Source organism: Corapipo altera, unplaced genomic scaffold (genome assembly GCF_003945725.1).
Source record: "Corapipo altera isolate COAL_440 unplaced genomic scaffold, ASM394572v1 64, whole genome shotgun sequence".
Lineage (NCBI taxonomy): Eukaryota > Metazoa > Chordata > Aves > Passeriformes > Pipridae > Corapipo > Corapipo altera.
Genome location: NW_020884893.1, coordinates 11,475,823 through 11,499,049, shown reverse-complemented (window position 1 = coordinate 11,499,049; position 23,227 = coordinate 11,475,823). Strand labels below are relative to the sequence as shown.

Below are 23,227 nucleotides of genomic sequence, written 5' to 3'. Positions count from 1 at the left end.
GTCCCGACCCCCATCCCGGTCCAGGTCCCGATCCCGGTCCCGATCCCCATCCCGGCCCGGTGGGGCTGTGAGCGGCGCCGAGCGCTGCCGCGAAGGTTGGCAGCCTCCGGGGAGCTTTTCCTTGGAGTGGGGCTTTTCCCTTGGACAGGAAGGGGGGCGGCGATCCTGGGCGTCAGGAGCAGAAAGCAAAGCCGGGAGGAGGGGAAGAGCAGAGCTTTTGCCCCAGAGGGTTTTTCCCCACATTCGGCGGATTGGAGCCCTCCCGACACTCGACTGTGCGGGCTTGGCCCCCGCAGCGGTGCCCTGGGCCGGGGTATGTCCTTTGGGCAGTCAGGGCATGGTACCCGCTCGGTCCGTCGGTTCTGTGCGAGGGATGCGAACTCTTCCCTGCCTCCGGGATGGCTCAGCCTGCCTGCCCTGCTCACCTTCTGCCTGGCTGTCGGGCAGGTTCCTGCTTACACAACCGAGGATCTCTTTTGGCAGAGAATAATAAGGTCAGGTACACCTGGGCAAGGCGTACTGAGCAATAGGAGATAGAGATCCTGCAGAAAGATAAGCTCAGAAGTGTGCCCTAAGTTTGTTAAGCACAGTTTCTGCACGACTGGAAAATTGGGTCTGTGCATACTCGGAAATGTGTTTGCACAAGCAGTCACCCACCTTCGGCTTATCATTCCAACAGTTTCACAGGATAAAATTAGCTTTGGGCACTTTTGTTCCAAGAAATTACATGGGAAAACTTGTTTGGAAAATCAGATTAATCCGCACTCATCGTGTTTGTGCGAACACACTGAGATAAGCGGAGCTGAGCAGACACACGAGGTGGTGGTATTTGCTCTGCTGGGGTTTTGCCCCTCATTCTGCAGGGACAACCTTTGCTGTGGTGTTCAAAGCTGCTGAATCCATCCAGGAGTCAGGCTGAAGGGAAATGGGACTGTCCCCCATCAATGGAAGCCACCTCATGTGTGCAATGGGACTGGAGGGAAGAGAGGTCCAAGAGAGGGGTCAAGCCCCAACTCCGAGAGGACTTCACCTCTTCTGCTTGAACCCACAGGATTTTGGCTTCACTTAAACTTGCATTACTAATAAAGTTCTCCCTGTGGGACCCCTCCCTCTGGGTCCCTCTCTGTAGGACCCTCCCTGTGGGACCCTCTGTAGCATTTCTGGGTAGTTGATTTTTTTTTTCTTTTCCAAGAACAGGAGGAATTAATCCCAGGAAGTGAGCGTGCAGGTTCTCAGTAACAAGTAGAAACTGCATTTCACAAGCAGATTCTTGTGAATTCCGCAGGAATTCATTAGATTGGCATTTGATATCAGCAAAAAAGGTGTGTGTGGGGGAAAGCTACTCTGAGATCTCAGCCCTGATATTTGCCACCAGGATATAGATAAATTTGGCCTCATCCGAAATGCAAATTACCTTCTGGAAAGCGTGTGAGAGATCTTGGTGTTTGCAGTGAAACAACACTTTCCATCAAAGCAGGGAGGGTTCTGCTGCATCCAACTGGAAAAAGCTGTTGTTGGTTTCTGTGGAAGTTGTAACTTTCGTTTGTTGCTGAAGAATTAAAGAAGCTGTATGTGCTCAGCACAAGATGGGCTCGGGAGCTGCTCTGGTTGGCGATGGTAGAAAAAAGAGGAGCTGTGGCCAACAAGGCAGCCTGTTGTAAGCAATCTGTGGTCACAGAAGATGTTTGTGCTCCGATTGCTCATAACATAGCATTTCCCTTGAGGTTGGCATTAGGGGTTAAAGGTTTTCAAGAGAACTCTTTGTTTAAACATCTTTAAAGTTTCCAATAGGGGCCCCTTTGTTCGCTCTGGAGCAGCGTGCCTGCCTTGTTAAAAACTCAGTGCTCATAAAATGCCATTTACAAATGCCTGATGAATAGGGCTGAAACACGGAGGGGAGATAAGTAGAGTTTGTATCTACACACACATGGGAATTACAGAGTAGCCCTACCGTGAGTGAATGAATGGAACCTAGGAAAAATATGTCAAAAAAATAAGATGGAGTGGTGCTCATAAAGAAACTTATAAAAGTCAGCTGCTCCCCCAGCACCAGTCGGTCCCTCTCGTGCCAGATGTCACACGTGTCTCCTCCATCCGTGCCAGGAGGCTGAGGGGCTCCTGCCACTTGTCAGTAATCGTGTTTTCTCCACTTTGGGCCCAGACAGTAGCAAATTGAGCACTCGGGCTCTGCTGGGAGCTCGCACAGCTGCCAAAAGGGCTCCATTGATCAGCCAGGTACAGGGACCCCGACTCGGTGCTCTCTGTTACCTGCTGTGGGCAGGTGAGCATTGCCCATCTGGGGGTGCTCGGGCACAGATGTACCTTTGGGTGTCAAGTAACAGTTCTAGCTCTTAGCAGGCTTCAGTCCCCTTCGGTCTTGAATAAAAATAAGGGTTTTCAAACCAGCTCTGTTAAAAGAGAGGGTATAGGTCTGTGCTTGGGAGACTCCAGAGGCTGGTGCACAGTGATGACAATGTTTCCATATGGGATGCTCCAGACTCCCTTGCCTGATCCTGTGCCTGAAGCTTTTCTGTTTCTCACACAGCATGTCCGTCCTGGTGGTTTTTACTGGAGGCTGGATCCATCTTCCCCAGCCACTTTCTGCCATTGCCTCTGCCTCTTTATCTGCAAGCTTCTGATCCTCTTGCCTTCCAAGCACTTCGTTGTGCACATGAATCCACCCCTAGCCTGGTCCTTCTGGTGCCCATCAGGGAAATGCATAGGGCTCAGCTGTTGTCCCTTGCAGAGAGGAGGCAGTAACTTGTCTTCTCTCCAGATTTCAGTTTTCCTTTTTCTGGGCTGTGTTGTGCTCCTTGACTGCCAATTCAGGAGTCTTTGACTGTAGTCTGTGGACCCATAGGAGTCCATGGTCTATGGCAGGAACCAGTGGGAGCAGATCTGTTGACAGCAGAGGTAACCCACTGTACAAGAGTCTGTGTCTGGGCTGGAAAATTAGGCAGGGTCCAGAAACTGAGAAATGGAGAAACTCTGCCTGTGGGTATTCACAGCTCCTACACTTGCAGCTGGACTCGGATGGCTTCCCCAAAGTGTTACCTGCTCTTCAGCATGGGCAGAAGTGAGGACACAGCCCGCTGTGACGCTGGTGGGAGCTGTTCTCTGGTCACACCTGTGGGGTGAGGGCATCCCAGTCCTGGGACAGCAGTCCTCCTGCTGTCAGAGGAACGTGGAAGCTGTGAGGTTAGGTGGGAGACATTTCCTATGCTACCTTTGAGGTCTCCCTGTGAAGAGTATCTACACAAAAAATTCAGCCAGGGACAAAAAGTCTCCGCGTGCCTTTCCACAGCCACCAAACGCTCCTTGCTTTCTGCTATTTCAATTAAACACATAGCAGGATGGGTAGGATAAAGGGGAGAGGCACAAGAATATTCTCCTGGCGTGTTTTCTTATGCCAACACATTGAGTCACCTCTCCAGAGTGAGAAATATGATATAAAGATTTAGAGAAGGAGGTCAGGCAATGACTCTATGATTGTGGGGCTGCAGTAGCAGGCGCTGTCTGTGGTTGTCTGTGCCATGTAAACTTGCTGGAGGTCAGCTGGGGATAGTGGTCGCAGCAGATTCGGGAGACAGATGTCCTGCTAGTAACAATCAATCTCCTTGCTTAGAGATACCAGCTCTGCTGCATCAGGAGCTCAGCTGACAAACTGCACCAGCCCAGGGGCTGGTTTGGGCCATTTCTCTTTCCTTTGCGGTTGAACATGCATATTTCTGGGGAAAAAAAATGCTTTCTAACACCTTCCTCACAGAACAAGAACTCGGGCAGTGGATTGCTGCCTCAGCTTCTGGATGGCCCAGACATCCTTCCCTCCAAAGTTTGAAGTCTCTTGGCCCAGCACAGCTGTCCTCCAAGGGCCTGTTTGCAGAAGAGCATTTTCTTTGTAAAGAGACTCAGTGAGGTGCATATGTCCCCTGTTGATCACTCTTCATCAAAATCAAAGTATTCCAAGATCTCTTCAGCCTTGCATAAAACACCAGTTGGAGCAGGGCTGTGTTTGCCTGTTGTGCAGCTCAGGGGTCAAGTGCAGCCTAAAGGTCTCGAGTGGGACAGGAAGGAGCAGAGAAACATCACCAGCAGTCCCGAAACAGAAGCCATCTCTGACATGATTAGTTGAACAAGGGGATTTGGCTAACCATGTTTTCCTCTTGGCTTGATCTTTAACATTTTAATTTGCAAGTGAATGTGGTGTTTATTCATGGCAGCTGTTGCTGAAGGTACAGGTACAGCCTGTCTCAGTGCAGAGCTGTCTGGGCAAGAGGCTTTCATGCCAACTGAGTTGCAGAGCACTGGGAGGTCTTTTAGCAACAGATTGATGGCAGAGGAAGACCCTATGTGCTCTTGTGGAGAACATCTAGAAGAGAAGGGGATGCTCTGTCCATGCTACGCCCAGCATTTCCCTCCCAAGGGGACTTCAAATGTCATCTCATAGTATAAACTTGTCAGGACCTGTATGAGTCTGTGAGCTGTGAGTCAAAGATGTCTGTTACTCAGCCAGCAAATGGATCTGGACAAGAAACCTGTCTTCCTCCTACCCTCTCTGTGAATATTCAGGAGTGGGCCCCATAAAATGGGGAGTGGCTTTCTTGGGGAGCAAGGGGAGTTAAAGAGAATTCCCTTCTGCATCCAGCAAGGTTTTCCTGTTACAGCACTCCTGCTGATTGCTCCTGTTGGGTTTGGAGCCTTGATGTGCTGTTCAAGAAATACAGCCTTGTTTTTCAAACATGTCCTTCCAGGTGGCACTTGGCCCAGTAAAGCTGCCATAGTGTTGTAACTGGAGAATACTGCGATGTCCTGGAAAGAGTCTGCTCTGGTTCTCCCACATATGTGTTTGGGAAGAACCAAGGACACATCAGTCGTCAAAAAGGGGGAAAAAAAACCCTTTTGGGCTGGAAAATCATGCTATTTTCTGATCTCAACTGCTTGTGCTCCCTGAATCTTCCTTGCTCTGAAAACTGCACTTCTGTCCTTCCTGGTGGGATTTGCCACTCATCACCCAGCTGCTGTGAGGGATGAGCACTGAGATTCTGGAGCTGTGATGAAGTGTAAGGCTGATGCTGCCTGTAAAATGGTCCTGAGGGTGGATTCAATGCTCATGGGCAGCAGAGCCACCACTGAGAGCTGGGCATCTGCAGACTGGGAGAAACCAACCTTTGGGCAACCCTCCAGCAAAGGGTGGATCCAGTTCCTGGGCTGTCTCAGGCCTCATCCTTTCACACTGCTTGAAGGTCTTGCAAATACTGGACTATGTGCCAGCAGTCCATCAAGGTTTAAACAGCAGGTGCCTCCAGGCGGATGTAAGTTGTCTACACCTCTCCAAGTAGCTCTGTTTGCTTCATTATCCCCTGTGCCTGGTGCAAGACATGCTTCAGTCTTCCTCTTTTGGTCCCATGTGTATTTTGGGGGCAGCCTTTCTCTCAGGAGTGGATCTGAAGGATGATGACTTGCTGTCCTGCTGAGGATGTGACAGTTTGTCTCCCCATCCTCCAGACTGAGGATGCTCTCTCTGTCTTTCTGCTGTTGTCCTGGTAGGACTGGTGTCCTAAGCACAAGGACTCAGGTGTAGGGATCCTGAGCATTTTTGGTTTTGGTTTTGGTTTTTTTTTTTAATACTTTCATCAAACAACACTGATGTGGGAGTTGAATTACAATTTCCCAAAACTGCCTGGTTGGATCTTTGCAAAGAAAAGCCCTGCAGGGTGTGTGGAAAGGCAGGTAAGAAGGGTGAGTCTTGGCAACATCATGTCTAGGGCTGCTCTACCACTGGCCAAGGCTTCCAGCACAGAAATATGTGCTATCAAACAGCCCTCCAGCCTGGCTTGTGCTGGGTAAAGCGTGCTGGATGGGAGCCCCCAGGCTGTTCCCCACTTCTTGCAACACATGGGGATCCCTTGTCCTGGCTTCTTGCAGGGTCTGGAGCCAGGGCAGAGATGCTGCTGCTCCCACAATGTGCCAAAGGGCTGCCAAGCCCAGGCAGGTGTCTGGAGTCCTGTGTTTTTTGCCATAAACATAAATCTCAGCAGAAGGTTGATGTGCCCAGATGTCAGATGTTTGAAACCTTGCATGTGGTTGTACCTGAGAGCTGGCTCATGACTCCATAGCCATGGTCCACAACCTGCTTTCCTCCTCGTGACAGTATGGTCAGGGCTTTCCTGTGAGAGCACTGCCACTTCCTGAGCCTTTCACCCCTCCTTTCTCCATCTGCTCCATCCCCTCCTCTATAACAGGAAGCAGGGTAGGGAGCCAGCAGCATTCCTCACCCTGCTCCCTGCTGTGCCCTGTCCTTTGGGCTTGCCCAAAGGGAGGGTGTGCCCAGGTCCAACCTGTGACCATCTGGATGAACCAGAAGGGGAATATTCATTGCATTTCTCTTAACCTGTAGCCAGGAGAGAGCTGCCAAGGAGGCCATGCTGAAACCCGAAGCGGCTGTTTTTCCCGAGACTCAGCACTTGGCAGGGAGAGCAGACGGACAAGTGGTGGAGCAGGGAGGGATGCAAGTGCCCTGGGGAGCAACACTGCCAGTGGAGGTGCCCAGGGGAGGTGCCCAGGGAAGGCGTGCTGGCTTACCTGTTTGTCTCTGGGGATCCATCTCCATGTCCTCCTTGGCTGAGATTGTGAGGGGGTCAAGAGGAGACCGGGGTCATTGTTAACCTTCTCTCCTTACATGTGGCTCTTCCCTTGGTCACTCTCTTCACACCATGTCCTGAGCATCTCCTTCAGCAGTGAAAAGCAATGACTGGCTTTCCCCATGCATCAGAAAGGTCAGGAGATGGTCCAGGTGTCCCTCTCGGCTCGGCTGCTACCGAGTTTGGCTGAGCCAGCCCAGCCAGCAGCACTGTCCCTGCCTGGATGTTTTTTCCTTTATAGCTCAGCGTTATCTCAAGGTCTCTGCTGTTGCAGCCGGCCCCGTGTTTGCCTTCCCTCACAGCACCTGCCTGCCAGCCGGTCGCTTCCCACCCATCTCCCTCCCACTCCTGCATGGTAGCAGGGGGCTTGGAGGGGGTGATGTGGGTGCCCTCAGGGTGTGGGGAGCCCCTCCATGGGGATGCAAGTCAGCCTCAGTGCTGCCAGCCCCAGGGGAGTGAGCAGGGATGTTGCCCAGGGTGGGATGGTGGGAGAGATACCGGGAGACATCTATCCCATCACCTTTGCTTCCTGGTCCTCATCATCCTTGCTGCTGCCGAGACAGGGCTGGGTGTTATATTGAATCAACCCAGGACACTGTCCCAGCCTTGTCTCTGCTGCCAGGAAGGCGCTGGATGTATGGCTGAGCTGCCATGCCCTGCCCTGTCCAGGCAGCATCAGCCCTTCCACTCGAGGGGAGCGCCAAGACTTCATCCAAAGCTGAGATGTTGTTAAAAATAGATCAGTCATGAACTGGTTTTCTCCTTCTTGGTTCCTGGCCCAACAGCTCATTCCTCTCTCTGTGCTGGCTCTGCAGCTGTGTGGGTGCTGTGAGACACAGGCTCCACAGCAGCCTGCCACTGCAGGGAGGTGTGGACAGCAGAGAGCTGAAAAATGTTAGAGGTGGTGTAGCTGTCCCAAATATATTTCGTGGTTAGTGAGTGCTTTCTCCCAGGAAAGAAGACTTGGAAAAAGAATCTGCTAAATAAATAGGGAAATGAAGCTGGGATAGCAGGGTCTGTTTGCCTCTCTGCTTGCTCGTGGTGCTCTCGTGAGGGGACAAAGGCACCTGAGCACTGCAGGCCACCAAGCAATGCTCACCTCGGCCCCATGGCTTCCTAGAAAACACCTGCCAGGCTGCCACCCCCACTCATCCCCTCATCCCAGAGCGGTCCCACTGGCCCTCCCTGCATGGTTCTGCAGGAGCTCCTGATACCACTGCAGAGTCACTGGATCCTGGGCTGGTGGTCTGCTCACCTCCAGGGAAAGGCCCTTTGAGACTGATATTCTGGATCCAGTCTCTTCTTGTAGCCCTTTTCTGTCCTTCTCATTCTTCAATACAGTTTTCCAGGTGTGAACACTGAGTCTGGAGACAGTTTTAAGATGCAGCTGTGAAACCTATTATCAGTGTCCCTGCTGTCAAAGACATGCTGTTCAGGGCTGCACGTAACCACTGAGCAATTAAACAGCAGCCCTGGTGATGAATTACAACTGAGACCTCCTGGGGCTAAATAAATATCGGCTGATAACTACCGATAAAATGAATTTCTGTGTGCTTTTTTTTTTTTTTTTTTTTTTAAAGCAGCCTTCCAGTATCTGTGCCCGGTCCTGGCACTGCATGTCTCCTGGGGAAAGTTGCATTATCTGTGGCATTTCCACCCTCAGCACCTTGGGTTTCCAACCGGAGCTGGAATAAAAATAAACAAAATAAATCCATGTCCCTGCAGGTGCCAGGTGAGGGAGGGAAAGGCAAGGCAAGACAACACAGAGGTGGGGCAGGGAGGGAGAGAAGTGACAAGCTGAGGTTTCGGGTAACCAGTTTAAATATCTTTTCCTCCAATGATCCCACCTTAAAGGCATGAAAAAAACTGTCATGATGCAGAGCATCCCTTGAAAAGCCAGCGGGACAGGAAGAGCTGCAGAGCACTGGTGACAGAGTGGTGGGCACCCTGAGGTGATGTGAGGGAGAGCAGTAGTGCTTCACCCAGCACCTTCCCTCAGGAACGGGTGCCAGCCCACCTGTGCAGGCACCCTTACACCCTCTGCCTGAGGAGGCTTCTGCTCTCCAAAGGGAGTTTGGAAACAGGTAGAGAATAAATTTATGGAACTTCGTGGAAAAATGACGTTTACCAGTGATTTTGAGAGACTTCTGAGCAGGTTTTATCTGTGCTGGTGTTTCATCTGGGGGCTTCTATTCCTGTGTGGGAGTGTCAGGAGGGCTGGTGCTCTGCATCCCTGGGTGCAGCTTTCCCACTCTCCAATGGCTGTGGAGAGCAGTCACACAATCGGGGAAAAAGCATTTGGATGAACATTCCATCTGCCTGGTTTGCAAGTGAAAATAAGGCTTGTCCAATGGCCAGCTCCACCCAGAGCAGAAAATCAGACCCTTTGGCAGAGCAGTGCTGCTGTAATGAAACTGAGCTGTACTGAGACTGCCAGTCCTTGAATGGGAAAGATCCCACGTGGTTTCAGGGAAGTTTGGGGATGGATCTGTCCAAACTGCTGCTTAGGGTTTTTGGCACCACCTGGGGACACCCACTGAAGGTGGATGTCACCCTGTGGGCCAGCCCACCCTCTGCACTGATTCCACACTGTCTTCTCCCTGCAGCACATCCTTCCAGCCCTGGAACTGTGTGGACTTGCAGAGCCATGATGAAGCTCCTGCCTGTTGCCCCTCTCCTCCTGCTTCTCCTGACAACACTGGAAGCCAGACCAAAACCTGCAGGTGAGCCCCAGATGATGGGGAGGAGAGAGAACCGAGAGCATCAGGGCAGTGGAGCCCTCGGATGACAGCTTGCTGTGTGAGGTGGGGGGACATGATCCCTCTTCTTTGAAGGCATCCCCAGGAGGATGGAGATCCCCCCAGATGTGAGGCCCAGACTTGCCAGTGCTGCCATGGGGGGCAGGAGCCTGAGCGCGGCCCCAGCACGTTGGGTCTGGTGCCACTTGCTCTGGGCATATCCCCAGCTTTGACACAGCCCAGCTCAGGGCTTGTGACCCTCCTCCCCATGGGCTGTGACCCGGGCAGGATGTGCAGGCATGAGGGGGACCCCCCTCCTTGTATGAGTCTCCATGGTGGGGGGAGACAAAGCAAAGCCAGGGATAGCAGCCTCTCTCCTTTCAGGGCAGAGGGATCTAAATCAATATCAGTTTAAAACCAGTGAAGGATCTAAATGGAGAAAGGAGTGGGTATGTCTCAGAGACCTTCGGAGCAGTTGAGATGACAGCCTAGGTCTGGGCATCATCCCAAGGGGACTCAAACTGTTTGCTTTCCATTAGGGCCAAATTCTCCTAGGCTTGAGTGCACACAAGCCAAGCAAAATATGTTCATTGGCATTTCACTTGCTGAACAATCTCCCAATTTTCACTGGAAGTATCATCCTTATGTCCAAGAGAGGCTCTTTGGCTTGATCCCCACCCTGTGCATGCCCTTAGCTTTACTCTTCTCTGTCTCATTTTCCGCCCTGAAAAAAAACACAACCACAACAACCCACAGTCAGGCATGTCTCCCCAGCCTGTTGGCCCTGCTCCAGCTCTACCAGCACCTTCCATCACTTTACTGGGCGGTGGAAAGGTGCTGGTTTGTGGGGGCTACCCAGACCCGCTCTCTCCATCCCCGACTGAGCACCCCTCCAGCCACCCAGCAAGGATGTCTCTGCTCCCAGACCTGCTCCCCGCAGACAGCCACGAGGCTGAACCGTCTCTTTGCTCCCCTCCAGCCCTGAAGTGCAGGACGGGTCCCCTGGACATCGTGTTTGTGATCGACAGCTCCCGCAGCGTGCGCCCCTTCGAGTTCGAGACCATGCGGCGCTTCATGATCGACATCATCGGCAACCTGGACGTGGGCCCCAACGCCACGCGGGTGGGGGTGATCCAGTACTCCAGCCAGGTGCAGAACATCTTCTCCCTCAAGACCTTCTTCACGCGGGCGGAGATGGAGAGGGCCATCAACAGCATCATCCCACTGGCCCAGGGCACCATGACGGGGCTGGCCATCCAGTACGTCATGAACGTGGCCTTCACCGCGCAGGAGGGCGCGCGCCCTCCGCACAAGAAGATCCCCCGCATCGCCATCATCGTGACAGACGGGCGGCCCCAGGACCGTGTCACCGAGGTGGCCACCCAGGCCCGGAATGCTGGCATTGAGATCTACGCCGTGGGCATCCAGCGGGCAGACATGAACTCGCTGCGGGCCATGGCCTCGCCGCCCCTGGAGGAGCACGTCTTCCTGGTGGAGTCCTTTGAGCTCATCCAGCAGTTTGGGAAGCAGTTCCAGGACAAGCTTTGCGGTGAGTGAGGGCTGCTGCTGCGGAGTGGCAAGGGTGGCCCTGGTGTCTGCTCCTCACCAGGGACAGAAGATGACCTTCAGAGGGGTGTTTGGGGTGGCTGCCCATGCTGGGAGCAGTGTGGATGGGGAAGCAGCCTCCCCAGTGAGATGCTGGGACAGGGCACTGCACAGTGTCCATGTCTGTACACTGGAAATCAGTGGCTGAGCACTGGGGCTGACAGGGCTGGGGCTGTGTGGGTCGTCCCAGTGGCTTCTGCTGCAGGGACAGGGCATATTCCAAAGCTGGGGTCCCAAGCGTCCAGTGTGCCCGTGGGCCACTCTGATGCCCGTTCTGTCTTGCAGGGGTGGACATGTGTGTGGAGCAGGAGCACGGCTGCCAGCACAGCTGTGTCAGCACCCCTGGTTCCTTCTACTGCGAGTGCAACCCTGGCTACAGGCTCAACGTGGATGGAAAGACCTGTTCCTGTAAAAATTCTTTTTATTATCTGAACTCTCATAGGGAGCCTATAGTTATGGGTCCCATGGAGGGAAGCTGGGACACAGCAGAGGACCCAGCAAGGCCAGCAGCAGCCTGGGTGCTCTCTTCACTGGGCCCTCTGCTTCCCGGGTCTGTAATGACTGCAGACATTCAGAGTTGCCAAATCCCGGCCACCCCTCTGGGATGGAACACTTGGGGCCCGTATGGCCTGTCATCTGAGGGGGTCTGGGTAGTGTGCATCAGAGGATGCACATCCCAGCACTGAAGAGCACAGTGTTTTTTCCCTATATTTTACTTCAAAGCCGTGTTAGTCGGCCTGGTCACCACACCAAGACTTTTCCTTCTTGTCTCACGGTGCTGGGAGCTGCTTTGAAGTCCTGAAGCGGTCCCAGGGAGGCCGGGACAGGAAGGTGATGGGTGTCCTGTTCCCCTGCAGCCATTGATGCCTGTGCAGATGGGAGACACGGCTGTCAGCACCACTGTGTCAGCGTTCGGGGGTCGTACTCGTGCCGCTGCCGGCCAGGTTACTACCTCGGCCAGAACAAGAGGAGCTGCATTAGTAAGTGATGGTCTCCCTCCCTGTCCCTTCTTCCTTTGCTCCTCGTTCTCCCTCTCCTCTTGTCTTTCCCTTTCTGCCCTCACTTCTCCTTCTCTCACCAGTGATCGATTACTGCAGCTTCGGAAACCACAGCTGCCAGCACGAGTGTGTGAGCATTCCCAGCGGGCACTACTGCCGCTGCCGCAGCGGGTACACGCTGCAGCCCGACGGCAGGTCCTGCAGGGGTAGGTCCCAGCGTGGCACATGGCACAGGCTGTGCATATGGCAGATGCCTTTATGTCCTGCCCTGTCCCCAGGGGAAGGGCTGTTCCTGGACCACTCCACCTGAATGGAGATAACCCCCTGGCCTTGGCTTGTCTTCCAGCCACCGACCTCTGCAACGGGGTGGATCACGGCTGCGAGTTCAAGTGTGTGAGCACAGAGGGCTCCTACCACTGCATGTGCCCTGAGGGCCAGCAGCTCCAGGCTGATGGGAAGACATGCAGCAGTGAGTACTGGGACATGGATCTTGGCATTCTCCTCGTCTGGGCTCTCCTGGGGAGGGCTCACCCGAAACTGGGCTGGGGGACTCTAAGTGGGACTTTGAGCTAGTTTGGAAGAGATGGAGAGCTAGCTGTGCCTGGGGGAGCACCCTGGTCCTGCAGGGATGGATGCTTGTCTCCTCAGAGACATGGCCCAGAAGATGCACAGCTTTGAGGAAAGGTTCAGGAAAAGAGAGACCTAGGAAAGACTTTCACAGGGTGTTGGGGTGTCAGTGGAGGTTTTTGGGCTGAATCCTCTGCGCATGCTTTGCCCCACTTCCCAGCTGCAGTTCCAGGGGCTCCCCACAGTGTCCTGAAGCCCAGAAGCTCTGCCCCAGCCCCGGGCACCTTCACTCTGTCAGTGCCCATAGCCAGGTTGGTCCCCTCTCATCTCACCCCATGCTTGCAGAGTGTGGAGCTGGGCACGTCGACCTGGTGATGGTGATCGATGGCTCCAAGAGTGTCCGTCCCCAAAACTTTGAGCTGGTGAAGCAGTTTGTGAACCGCATCGTGGACCTGCTGGACGTGTCCCCCCACGGCACACGGGTGGGACTGGTGCAGTACTCCAGCCGCGTCCGCACCGAGTTCCCCCTCAACAAGTACCACAGCGCGGATGAGATCAAGAAGGCGGTGATGGATGTGGAGTACATGGAGAAAGGCACCATGACAGGCCTTGCCCTCAAGCACATGGTGGAGCACAGCTTCTCTGAGCTGGAAGGTGCCAGGCCTCTCTCCCACAACATCCCCAGAATTGGGCTCGTCTTCACAGATGGACGCTCCCAGGACGACATCTCCGAATGGGCCAGGAGAGCGAAGGAGTCAGGTGTGGGGATCTGGGGAACTCCAGGTCACCGTGCTTTGGGCATCCTGGGATGGTTCCTCAGGGTGGCTGTCTTGGGGAGAGGCTGCAGCATCCAGCCTTGGGGGGCTGCATCCCCTGGGTTGGCAGGGGCAGACGTGCTCTGCTGTGGTTGCAAGGTGCTCTGAGCAGCATCCTTCATGCAGCAGCCTGCACCACCACAGTGCTGCCTTGCTCCTGCCCATCCTTCCCGAATTCCTGCTGTGTGTTTGGGAAGCCCAGAGAAAATCCTGCATCCTCGGCTTTGCCCCCTCTGGGTTCAGGGCTGCTTGCTGTGGGGTGGCCAGCGCAGTGCTCAGGATCCGTCCTTGCCGTGCAGGGATCGTCATGTTTGCTGTGGGTGTCGGCAAGGCCGTGGAAGAGGAGCTGAGAGCGATCGCCTCCGAGCCAGTGGAGCAGCACTTCTCCTACTCAGCGGACTTCACCACCATGACCCACCTTGTGGAGAACTTCTCACTGAACATCTGCCCAGGTGGGTGCTCCTGGACACACCAGGAGACTTGGCCCCAAGCCGGGGGGGGGCCTCTTGTCCCCACAGAGCCAGTTGGGGTGGTTTGTGTGTCTGTCACTCCATGTCAAGTACCCTAAGGCTGAGCTGGGCTGGTGTGAGCCTAGGTTGTCTCTGGATCTCACCAGGCTCTTGTGGGTATAGAGGTGGGTCTCAGGGAGGGTTTTGGGAGAAGAAAAGATGGAGCTGGGGGGATTAATTAAAAAATGGGGGGGTTAATGCAAAAGTGTTAATGTGAGCAGCCACCCCCATGCTGTTGCATGGGCAGAAGTTGGGATGGCACCCTGCCCCAGCTCCAAAGGTGGCCTTGTCCAGACCTGTGCTTCTTCTGCTGGGTGCACAAGGACCACAGTGGATTTCTGTGAAGGTTCTCCTGCTGTAGGAAAGGCTTGGGCTGCAGATGTGGAGTCAAGATGCCACCTGCCACCCCAGCCTGAAGGCAAAGTAAAGCTCAGTGTTGGCTGTCCCTGGCACACTGTGACCACGTGTGTGACAGCTCTGCGAGATGCCAGATGGGATGCCTGGAAGAGGACTTGCTGGGCTAGCAGGGATGCAGCCTGGCAAAAAGAGAGAGGCTGAAAAAAAAGGGCAAAACAGTGGGAAGAGCCATGAGGCTCAGATCCAGTCCTGGTGGGTGGCTGTAGGGCCAAGGGAGTTGTACAGAAGCAAGGGAGGGCTGTGGGGGCACTGTGGGGCTGTGGCTCTGACTGCAGCCAAACCCCCACATCCCAGAGGAAGGCAAAGGGGAGACAGAGATCCGCAGCCCGTGTGAGTGCGAGGCGCTGGTGCAGTTCCAGACGAACACCGTGGCCATCCTGCAGAGCCTGACAGAGAAAAATATCCTTTATGGTGAAACCTGGGCTTGCTTGGGTGTAGGGCAGCTGAGAACAGAGCGCACACGGGGAAGGGAGGGAAAGTTAAGGGGGGTGGGGAGAATTTTAGGCTTCTTCAAAGGGAAAAAGCTCTTTGCCCCCCACACCGTCCGGCTCACGCTGTTTCCTTAGCACGCTCACTTGCTCAGATGACAGCCAGACTTGAAGACTTGGAAAAGCAGATTGCCAACAAGAAGTGATCCTGGCAGAGGGCTGCAGCACTCAGATGGGGCACAGGGATGTACAGTAGCTACATGACATTATTATTGCTAGGTTATGGTAAAGCATCAGTGTTTGTTCGTATATCTCAAAATCCCCGGGGGGGGATGTGGATTGTATTTAAAAAAAAATCTTAAGAACACCAAAAAGGAACTTGATCAAAACCTCTGCTGTGAAGCCAAGGGGTTTCACCCATCGCTGTTGCCTCGTTCCTCCCAGCTGGAAGGTCTGGGATGAGGGGAGATGACTGTGTGGCCAGACAGGTCTTTGGACAGATGTGGTACCTGGCCTTTCCACAGAGCAACTAGGATGACCCAGCCCTGCACAGCCCCTCTGGAGCCTGGCAAGCTACTTTGCAAGAGAAAAATCCTACAGTGGTGTCATCCTGAGAGTTTCACCACTGCTGCCAAGTGGTGGGGCAAGAAGAGCTGGGTGGCACAGGCAGGGCCAGGAATGCCTGTCCAGCTCCTGCCATGGTGCCAAGGTGGGCTCCCATGGGAAAGCAGGTGGCAGGAATTGTCAGATCCCTTGGCCCTAGTTTGGCAGAATTATTTGGGAATCGGTATTATCTTGTTTGGTTTTATAATCACATAGCAAAATGGTAATTATTCTATCAATATGTATGTGTGTGTATATATCTATGTATATTTAATTTTGAGAGCAGAGTAGTGCTATTTTGAAACTCATCTTTTCTATAAAGGAATTTCTATCCTGACAATAAACCCCCTGAAGATTTGTATGTCACGTGCCTCTCCTTTCAGCAGGGCTTCAGAGCCCCAGAGGTGTCTCTGCATCAGGACAGGGGCCTCTGGCTTTTGGAAGTTCCCTTGTGCATGGGCTCCACAAGTCCTTTGGGGAAAGTTTTGCTCTGTGGGCAAAGGATGCTGCAGGCCCAGCCTCAGCTGGAGGGAGCCAGCATGACATGGATGCTGTGTCCCCGTTGCCACGGTTTGCTTTGGAGCCTGTGCTTGTTGGAACACAGGGATCTCCAAGGTGAACTGGGGGATGGACCCACGGTCTGGCCCAGGCACCTCATGGAGCCACTCTGGGGTGTGTGCTGGGACAAGGGACAGACAGGACCTGCTCCTGACACATCCCTGCACACTCCACAAAGAACCAGCACCATCTTCATTCCTTTATCTAAGCACAACAGTGTGTTTCCTTCCTCTGGAGGGATAACACAACATTCTCCACCGTTCTCCATGAAGCTGCAACCCCTCCAGGGCTCATCCCAGCCCCCAGCACTGAGTCCTCAGCACAGGAAGGACATGGACCTGCTGGAGAGAGTCCAGAGGAGGCCTCAAAGGTGCTCCGAGGGCTGGAGCCCCTGTGCCCTGAGGAAAGGCTGAGAGTTGGTGTTGCTGAGCTGGGAGAAGGTCCCAGGGGGGCCTCAGTGCGGCTGGGCAGGAGCTGAAGGGGTCCAGAGGAAATCTGGGACAGAGTGTTCAGCAGGGCCTGTGGGGAGAGGACAAGAGGGGGTGGCTTTGCACTGAAGGAGGTCGATTTATGTTTGACCTAAGGAAGATGTTTCCTTCCAGTGAGGGTGGAGGGGACTGGCACAGGCAGTGCCTGAGTGGTTCCATCTCTGGGAACATTGAAGGGCCAGTTGGACGGAGCCCTGAGCTACCTGGTATGGTGGAAGGTTGCTCAGGTTAGAATGAGATGATCTTCAGGGTCCCTTCGAAGACAAACCATTCAAGGATTCCATCATTCCATGATTCCCATCCCCCGCTGTGGAGCAGCCCCACAACTCCTGTGACATCACAGCTCCCGGAGTTGTGTCCGTGTTCCATGTGGAATGGCCAGCACCCAGCGACGAGCACAAAGCAGCCATTCCCCTGCTACCATTGCACCTTTCTGGAGCTTCCAGTGCACCCTCTGCTCTGACCACCCTTCACCCTACTCAGAGACCACCCTTCATCCTGCTCCCAGCAGACTGTCCTCACCTGCTCCCTCCAATACCCATCAGTCCTGAACAGTAGCTGCTGTGTGGATCTTGTCATCCATCCCAGCAGGATGCTCCCTCTTGTCCTGATGAAGGTACAGTGCTGTGCCATGGAGGTGGGTACTCCCCATGGAGGTGGGTTGGAGCTCTGTGGGAATGGTGTGGGACAGGGATCCCATTCTGAGACTATGCCCCCTGACACAGGCTGCCAGAGACACGGAAGAGGAGATGGAAATCGATATGGTATTGGATAGTGAGGAAATGATGGAGATAGATCTGGAAGAGGATGTGGAGGAAGAGATGGAGATAGATATGGAGGAGGAGGAGATGGATATTGACCAGAAAGACGATGAGGAGGACATGGTGTTGGGATGAAGACCCCCAGCAGCACAGGCACGTCCTGGCCATGCCCTGCCCCGGGGACAGCGGGTCACCTGCCGCCAGGCTGGGGCTGGGCTGGGTGACCCCACTCAGGGACACAGTGCCCTGTGCCCTGGATTGTGGGGGCACAAGCCCCAGCCCTGGCCTGCCCTGCGCCTGCTTTGGGCCACACAACCCCCGTCCCATCCCCAGCCGGGCTCAGGCCTGGCCCCAGAGTCCCGCTGTGCCCAGCGTGTGCCAGGCTGGGGGCACAGGGAGCACCCAGCAGGGCCCGACTGCACTGACCGTGCCCTTGCTTTTCTTCCAGGACTGATGGAGATGAAGGACGTGGATGCCGGTCTTCTGTACATATGTTTTAGGTTTTGTTTTGTAATACCTCTGTAAATACGTTTCATCGATTGTTGTTTTCATGAAGATTTTTAGGATGTAAATACGTTTTAAAACTTGCTGTTTTTCTAAAAGTTTCTTCTCTTGCAAATATGTTCTGCAGTTTGTCGGTTTTGATGCTCTTCTGTAAATAAATAGTCTTTGTATTTCACACCCCAGCTCTCTTTGCATTTGTTTTCAGCACACACAGTATTTGTAGAGTTGTGGTTTCACCTGCTCTGGGTTCCCAGGGCTGGAGGTGTCTGAGGGTGCTGGCATGGCCCCTCAAGGGTGGGAGTACCTTCTGCACAGAAGGGTCCCACTGGCAGAGGTCACACTCTGCTTTAATTTTCATTGCACACTCTTGGTATCAGGAGATGCAAATCCCGCTGGGCTCTGTTCCATGGGATCCCATCTGGGACCTGGGCCGTGCCTGGTCCTGCAGAGCCTCATGAATGTCTCTTCACTAGGTGGCACCAGACACCAGCGCTCAGATGGTGCTCTGGGCTGCGGGCACCCCCTTCTCCCGGGCACCCTGAGGTGCTGGACACAGCACGGAGGGGAGCAGAGCATCCTCAGCCATGAGCTGGGGAATGTATGGTTGGATGGAGGGGGGGATTGATGGATGGAAGTCATCATCAGGTTGAAAGCACTGCAATCCCTGGTGGGGGACAAGGGCTGCTTTGCAGGGCACAAGCTGTTCCTTGGGCACTTTGTGCACCTTTCTAAGGCTGGGGGACCCAGGGCTACTGGTCTCATCCTTTCCATCCCCAGGGAATACAAACTGGAGAGCCTTGCTCTGGCTGGGAAAATGCAGCATCTGCCACAGCATTCTCAGCATCCGACAGTTCGGGTCTTGCTGCCTCGGGAGGAGGTTCAGAGAGTGGTTTTCATGTAGAAGAGCATGAGCCATATGGAACGAGGACTGCTCTGAGGGACCCTGGGGCAATGGGTGCTGCAACGCAGCAGAGAGCAACACAGGGTCTGCAGGCAATCCTGTGCCCAGAAATGCCTGGGTCCTGGTTGTTCTGTGGAAGTTTACAACAGAAAGAATTCAGACTATTCCCCCTGCTATGAAAAAAGCACTACTGAATATGCTTCAGATGGATTTCTTCCCCTCCATCTTCTCTGCAGCTTAATCCAAGCCTTGTTCCTTAGTTTTTTCTCCTCCCCTGGAAGCATAGGTCCAAGCCCCACCTCAGCCGGATCCTGGCACCAGATGGGAGCACAGCATTGTCCTTTCCAGCCCCAACAGCAGCTGAGTGCCAAAGGATTGCTTAAAAATTAATCCAATGCTTGTATTTCTCATTAAAAGTGCTAAATTGTTGGTGCACAGCCCAGAAACTCTATTTGGGTTGGCTATATCCTCTGCCGGTTATTTAATAAATGACTTTACAAAGAGCTAAATGCAGCCACAGAGTTAACAGGGAAATTGGACAATAATTAACAGATATCCAGTAAGTTACTGTGGTCCATTAAGACTTGAGAATGGAAGGCTGAAAAGGAAGCAGCGCAGTGAGATGCCCACTGTGCCCTGGATGGAAGGCGGTGGCTCCAGAGGCTGGGTCAGTGCAATGCTGGGGGGCTCAGGGGCTGCACAGAGCATGTAGGGGTGATACTGGGCTTTTGCTGCTCCTCACCCTTCCTGGTTACAAAATCAGGGGCTGCCCCAGCCTGCTCTTTGTGGAAATGTGGAGTGTTTGACTGCAGGAGCCTTCGCCTCCCAGGGACATTCCCAAAGCCTGCTTCCGGCACAGTTTGGTTTCCTGCCAGCCCAAGAAGTCCCACAGAAAGGCTCCAGGAACCCCTTACACAAGGTGAGGGGGCCATCGACCCATCGGTGGAAATGGAGCAACTTCCCATTGCCCAAGGGCAGTTAAAGAAGGCCAGGGAAACAGGGTGTAGCGTTTCCTTGGAAGGGAGGAAGAGATGGAGGGCTGAATGCTGGTGGGACCTCTGCCATCCAGACAAGGAATACAGTCCCCATTCCCTACAGCCATCAAGAGTTAGGGCTTAGTTGAGCTGTCCTTGTGTTCCATCATGGCTGATGACAGGGCTACCCCAGCAAAGCCAGTTACTTTCTTCCAGCATCAACCTGATTCCTACAAGGCAGCAGCCACCCAGAGAAGGGGTTCGGGTGACCCCCAAAGAGGTTGAAAAAGACTCACTCTTGGCTAAGCCAAAGCTGTTTTCCCCATATTAGCTTCTACTTGCAGTGGGGCAGGAGTCGAGAGGGTTTGGGGCTGGGGCAAGTTACCTCTGGGAAAAACTTGAAGGATCATCCCTGGGAAGGCACAGGAAGCCTCATGCTGATCTGGATTGTGCTGTAAGTTTTGGTTTGCAGGTCCACATGCAAGCAAAGTACAGAGGGGAAACCCGCTTAATAGAGCCCCAGAGGGGAACATGGCACAGTCACCACAATGGTTTCTCCTGAAGAAGGACACCTGTAGAAGAGTACTTGCCCCAAAGAAAGCAGCTTTACTGCCTCCAGCCTGCCTGGGGAACCCTTGGACCATCTTCCCTTGGCTTGACCCTCACCCCAGGTGTGGTTGCAGGGGACAGCTGTGCAATGGAATAACGTTTTTTTGAGCAATTGAACAATACCCTCTGTGTCTTGTGCAAAAGGCTTCCAGAAAACACAATGCAACAGGCAGAGGAAAAAAGGTACAAACATCCTGTTCCCCACCCCCATCCTCCCGAAGGGTTTAAATGTCTGTGTGCCACAGCTCTCACACTCACACCTCCCAGGGACACGGCAGCATGAGGTCGGTGGCCGCCCTCGTCCTGGTGGGGATGCTCATCCTCTGGGCAGAACTGCCAACAGGTATGGGACATCCCAGGGTAAGGTACAGGGAGGAAAAGCTCAGGGGTTGGGAAGGAGTCATGTTTACAAGGATCCTGTGGGAGGAGAGGGGAAGGAAGAGGAGATGAGAGTAGATGGGTGTTTGCTGGGCAGCATCTCCCCGGGGTCCCGCAGCTGCCCTGGAGCAAACAAGTCCTTCCTCTTGCAGGCAGCGCCTGGTCCTGCCCACCCGTCCGCATCGTCTGCGCGCTGCACAACCCCCCGAACCGGTGCAACAGCGACCGGCAGTGCCCCCGGTTCAGAAAGTGCTGCCCCACCTACTGCGGGAGGAAATGCATCCCGAAGCCCAGCAGAGGCCCCATCCACGGTAGGAGCTCGGGAGCCCCCCCGCCTGTGCCCACCTCCCGGGCAGCAGAGGGGGTGTGATGATGGTGGGCAGGGAGCTGTGTCCCCCTGCCAGAGCCCTCCACTGTCAGGATGGGGGGTGGCTGGTGGGCAAACATGTGGGCTGAGGTTACTCTGAACACCAGACCCAACCTTCTTTCCCTCCCTTTCACCAGTGTGAACTCAGCTCCCAGGACAGACCGAGGGCCTTCTCAGCATCCCCGTACCACCTCTGGCCCCAGCCCATGCTCAGACCATCTCGGCCCCAAGATCACTCCATGACAGCTCCTGTGCAGTGCCATGTGCCACCTGCTTGCCCTCTCCCTCTGCTTCTCCACTGCTGTTTTACCAAATAAAAGAGGCTTGTCTCAGGGGTGCCTGTGGTGTGTGACTCCTTTCCCCACCTCCTCCTGCCCCTCTCTGGACCCGTCCTGGCACACAGCCCCACTGCTGGTTTCACCCCAGAATTTCTGCCTGTGGAAGAGAATGAAAACATTCTGGCTACACACCTGCAGTGTGGTTAGGGGCTGGCTTCAAGGAGAAAATCCATCCAGGGGCACACAGACCCAAGTGGTGCTGAACCCCTCACTGGACCTGAGCTGGTGGGGAAAACTCAGCTGAGGAAACTTGCCTGGGAAAGCCTCAAGCCAGGACAATAAAATCACGGCTCCAAGGGGTTCTTGTAATTTTTGTACAGCTGAGTGCCAGGGACAAAAATTCAGGAAATGCCAAGAAATATCATCAAGAGTGAGCATGTGCAGCCTGAGGGACCCGCCAGCCTCTGCCCAGTGTAATAGCAGAGCCAGGCACTTACACCATGTGCTGCAGGGGCAGAGCATCACCCAGCCTGTGCTGGTGCCCAAACAATGCCTGCCAGCCCTCCCCAGCCCATGGCTGATGCCAGGCTTGTATGTCCCATTCTCAAGAAGCAGACCCAGCCCAGACTGGGAGATGAGCCTGGTCTGTCTGCACACACTGCAGAGAACAGAGAGGAGCTGGTGCTGTGTAAGGGCTCGGATAATGATCCCCACTGCCTGCCAAGCACGAGCCAGCCAATCTGGAGAGCAGCAGCAACTGGCCATATATTTAAACTACCCAAACACAGCAGGATGGAGCCTCTGGCTGTGGGATTGACCCCTAGCATGGCCCAAGGCAGACACTGGAAGCTCCCTGGCCAAAACTGGGAAGAGCATCTGCTGGAGTGGTCCCCCCCATGGAGGAATGGGAGGGAGACAAAGACTCAGAAATTATTCAGTGATTGAGAAGGAAAAAGTCCTATGGTGAAAAACCACCTCTCTGCTTAGCCTGGCCACAGGAGGGCAGAGATAACTGGAGAGCTCCTGCAGTGTCAGGAAGGCTGGAAACGCCAAGTGATCCAACAGGGACAGGCAGAACAAGAGCTGGGAGCTCATCAGCCAAATTCAGTGTAAAATCAGACATTGCTTTTTTCCAGTGCGGTGTCCTTCCAGGGGAAAACTACTCCTGACACCAGCCCAGCCCTCTGCTTGGGGAGTGCTGTGGCACACAAGCCGTGGGGTGAGAGGGGCAGAACCGCAGCGCTCCCCCAGCCATCCCCACACGCAGGATGGGGCTGGCAGCCGCGGCGGAGCAGCCTGATTACACCTCCCGCGGTCATTAGTCACAGATCACAGCCCTCCTCCCCCATCAGGACCAGCTATTATCAGCTATTAAGCCGGCATTTCCATGCAGCTGGCTAATTTGATAATGCTGCAATTATCTTGGTTTGTTAACAAGATTAAATTGCTAATTGGTTTGATTAAGCACAGAGCTCCAGGCATGGGGTGTCTCCCAGCATGGCCCTGGGATGCCATGCCCAGGGCAGCAGCTCCTCTGCAGAGACAAGGGCAAGGCAGGAGGGGCTCATCCTCCCCAAAACTGCTACCTGGGCCTCCAGATCTCCATATGATGGCCTGCAGGGGTCCCTCTTCCTGCTCTGAGACAGAGTCAGCCTTGCCCATGTCACCCCTGTCACCCAGCTGGTGGCCCAGGAAGGCAAGAGTAGGTGGCTTTGAGTCCAGAGGATGCTCTGGGGACATCTAGTCTGTCTCAGTCCTGCTGCTTTCTGCTTTGGAGAAGTCAGAAACCCCTGAGGCAATGCACCAACTGCACCTCCACTTGCAGCTGCATCAACAAATCCTCTACCCTGCTCTCCCCAGGCACAGCTACCCCTGCTGTGCACAGCATTTCCAGCTGTACCCAACACTGGATCAGACTCACCTGTATGTCCCCATGCAACAGCACCTGCCTGGGAGGAGCTGGGCACTGCACCAAAACACACAGGTCAGAATCACTGCTTGTGCTAAGCTCCTGGCAGTGTGCCTTGGCTGAACCCTCTGGATTCAGGTCTCTGAGGAGGAAGGGAATTTCCCTCTGTGTCCTACATA

General features: G+C 54.2%; 3 protein-coding genes across 3 annotated transcripts in view; 2 read left to right on the top strand and 1 right to left on the bottom strand.

Moving 5' to 3' along the window:
• RBPJL (recombination signal binding protein for immunoglobulin kappa J region like) overlaps positions 1-6,610 on the bottom strand; it is a 19,053-nt gene extending 12,443 nt beyond the window's left edge. The window contains exon 1 of the mRNA XM_027646088.1: positions 6,583-6,610. Within this exon, the coding sequence (XP_027501889.1) occupies positions 6,583-6,610 (28 nt within the window). The remainder of the gene's footprint in view (positions 1-6,582) is intronic.
• A 2,681-nt stretch (positions 6,611-9,291) lies between these two features.
• Positions 9,292-15,580, top strand: MATN4 (matrilin 4). Its single transcript, XM_027646095.1, has 11 exons — positions 9,292-9,364; positions 9,935-9,940; positions 10,359-10,928; positions 11,270-11,392; positions 11,842-11,964; positions 12,066-12,188; positions 12,329-12,451; positions 12,895-13,308; positions 13,664-13,816; positions 14,585-14,689; positions 14,866-15,580. Exons 1-11 carry the CDS (start codon positions 9,292-9,294, stop codon positions 14,922-14,924), a joined length of 1,872 nt encoding a protein of 623 aa, XP_027501896.1. The 3' UTR covers positions 14,925-15,580.
• Positions 15,581-20,379: 4,799 nt separating this feature from the next.
• On the top strand, positions 20,380-21,195 carry LOC113948633 (caltrin-like protein 2). The gene is made up of 3 exons (XM_027646372.1): positions 20,380-20,459; positions 20,647-20,805; positions 20,999-21,195. Exons 1-3 carry the CDS (start codon positions 20,396-20,398, stop codon positions 21,001-21,003), a joined length of 228 nt encoding a protein of 75 aa, XP_027502173.1. The 5' UTR covers positions 20,380-20,395; the 3' UTR covers positions 21,004-21,195.
• Positions 21,196-23,227: the final 2,032 nt, after the last annotated feature.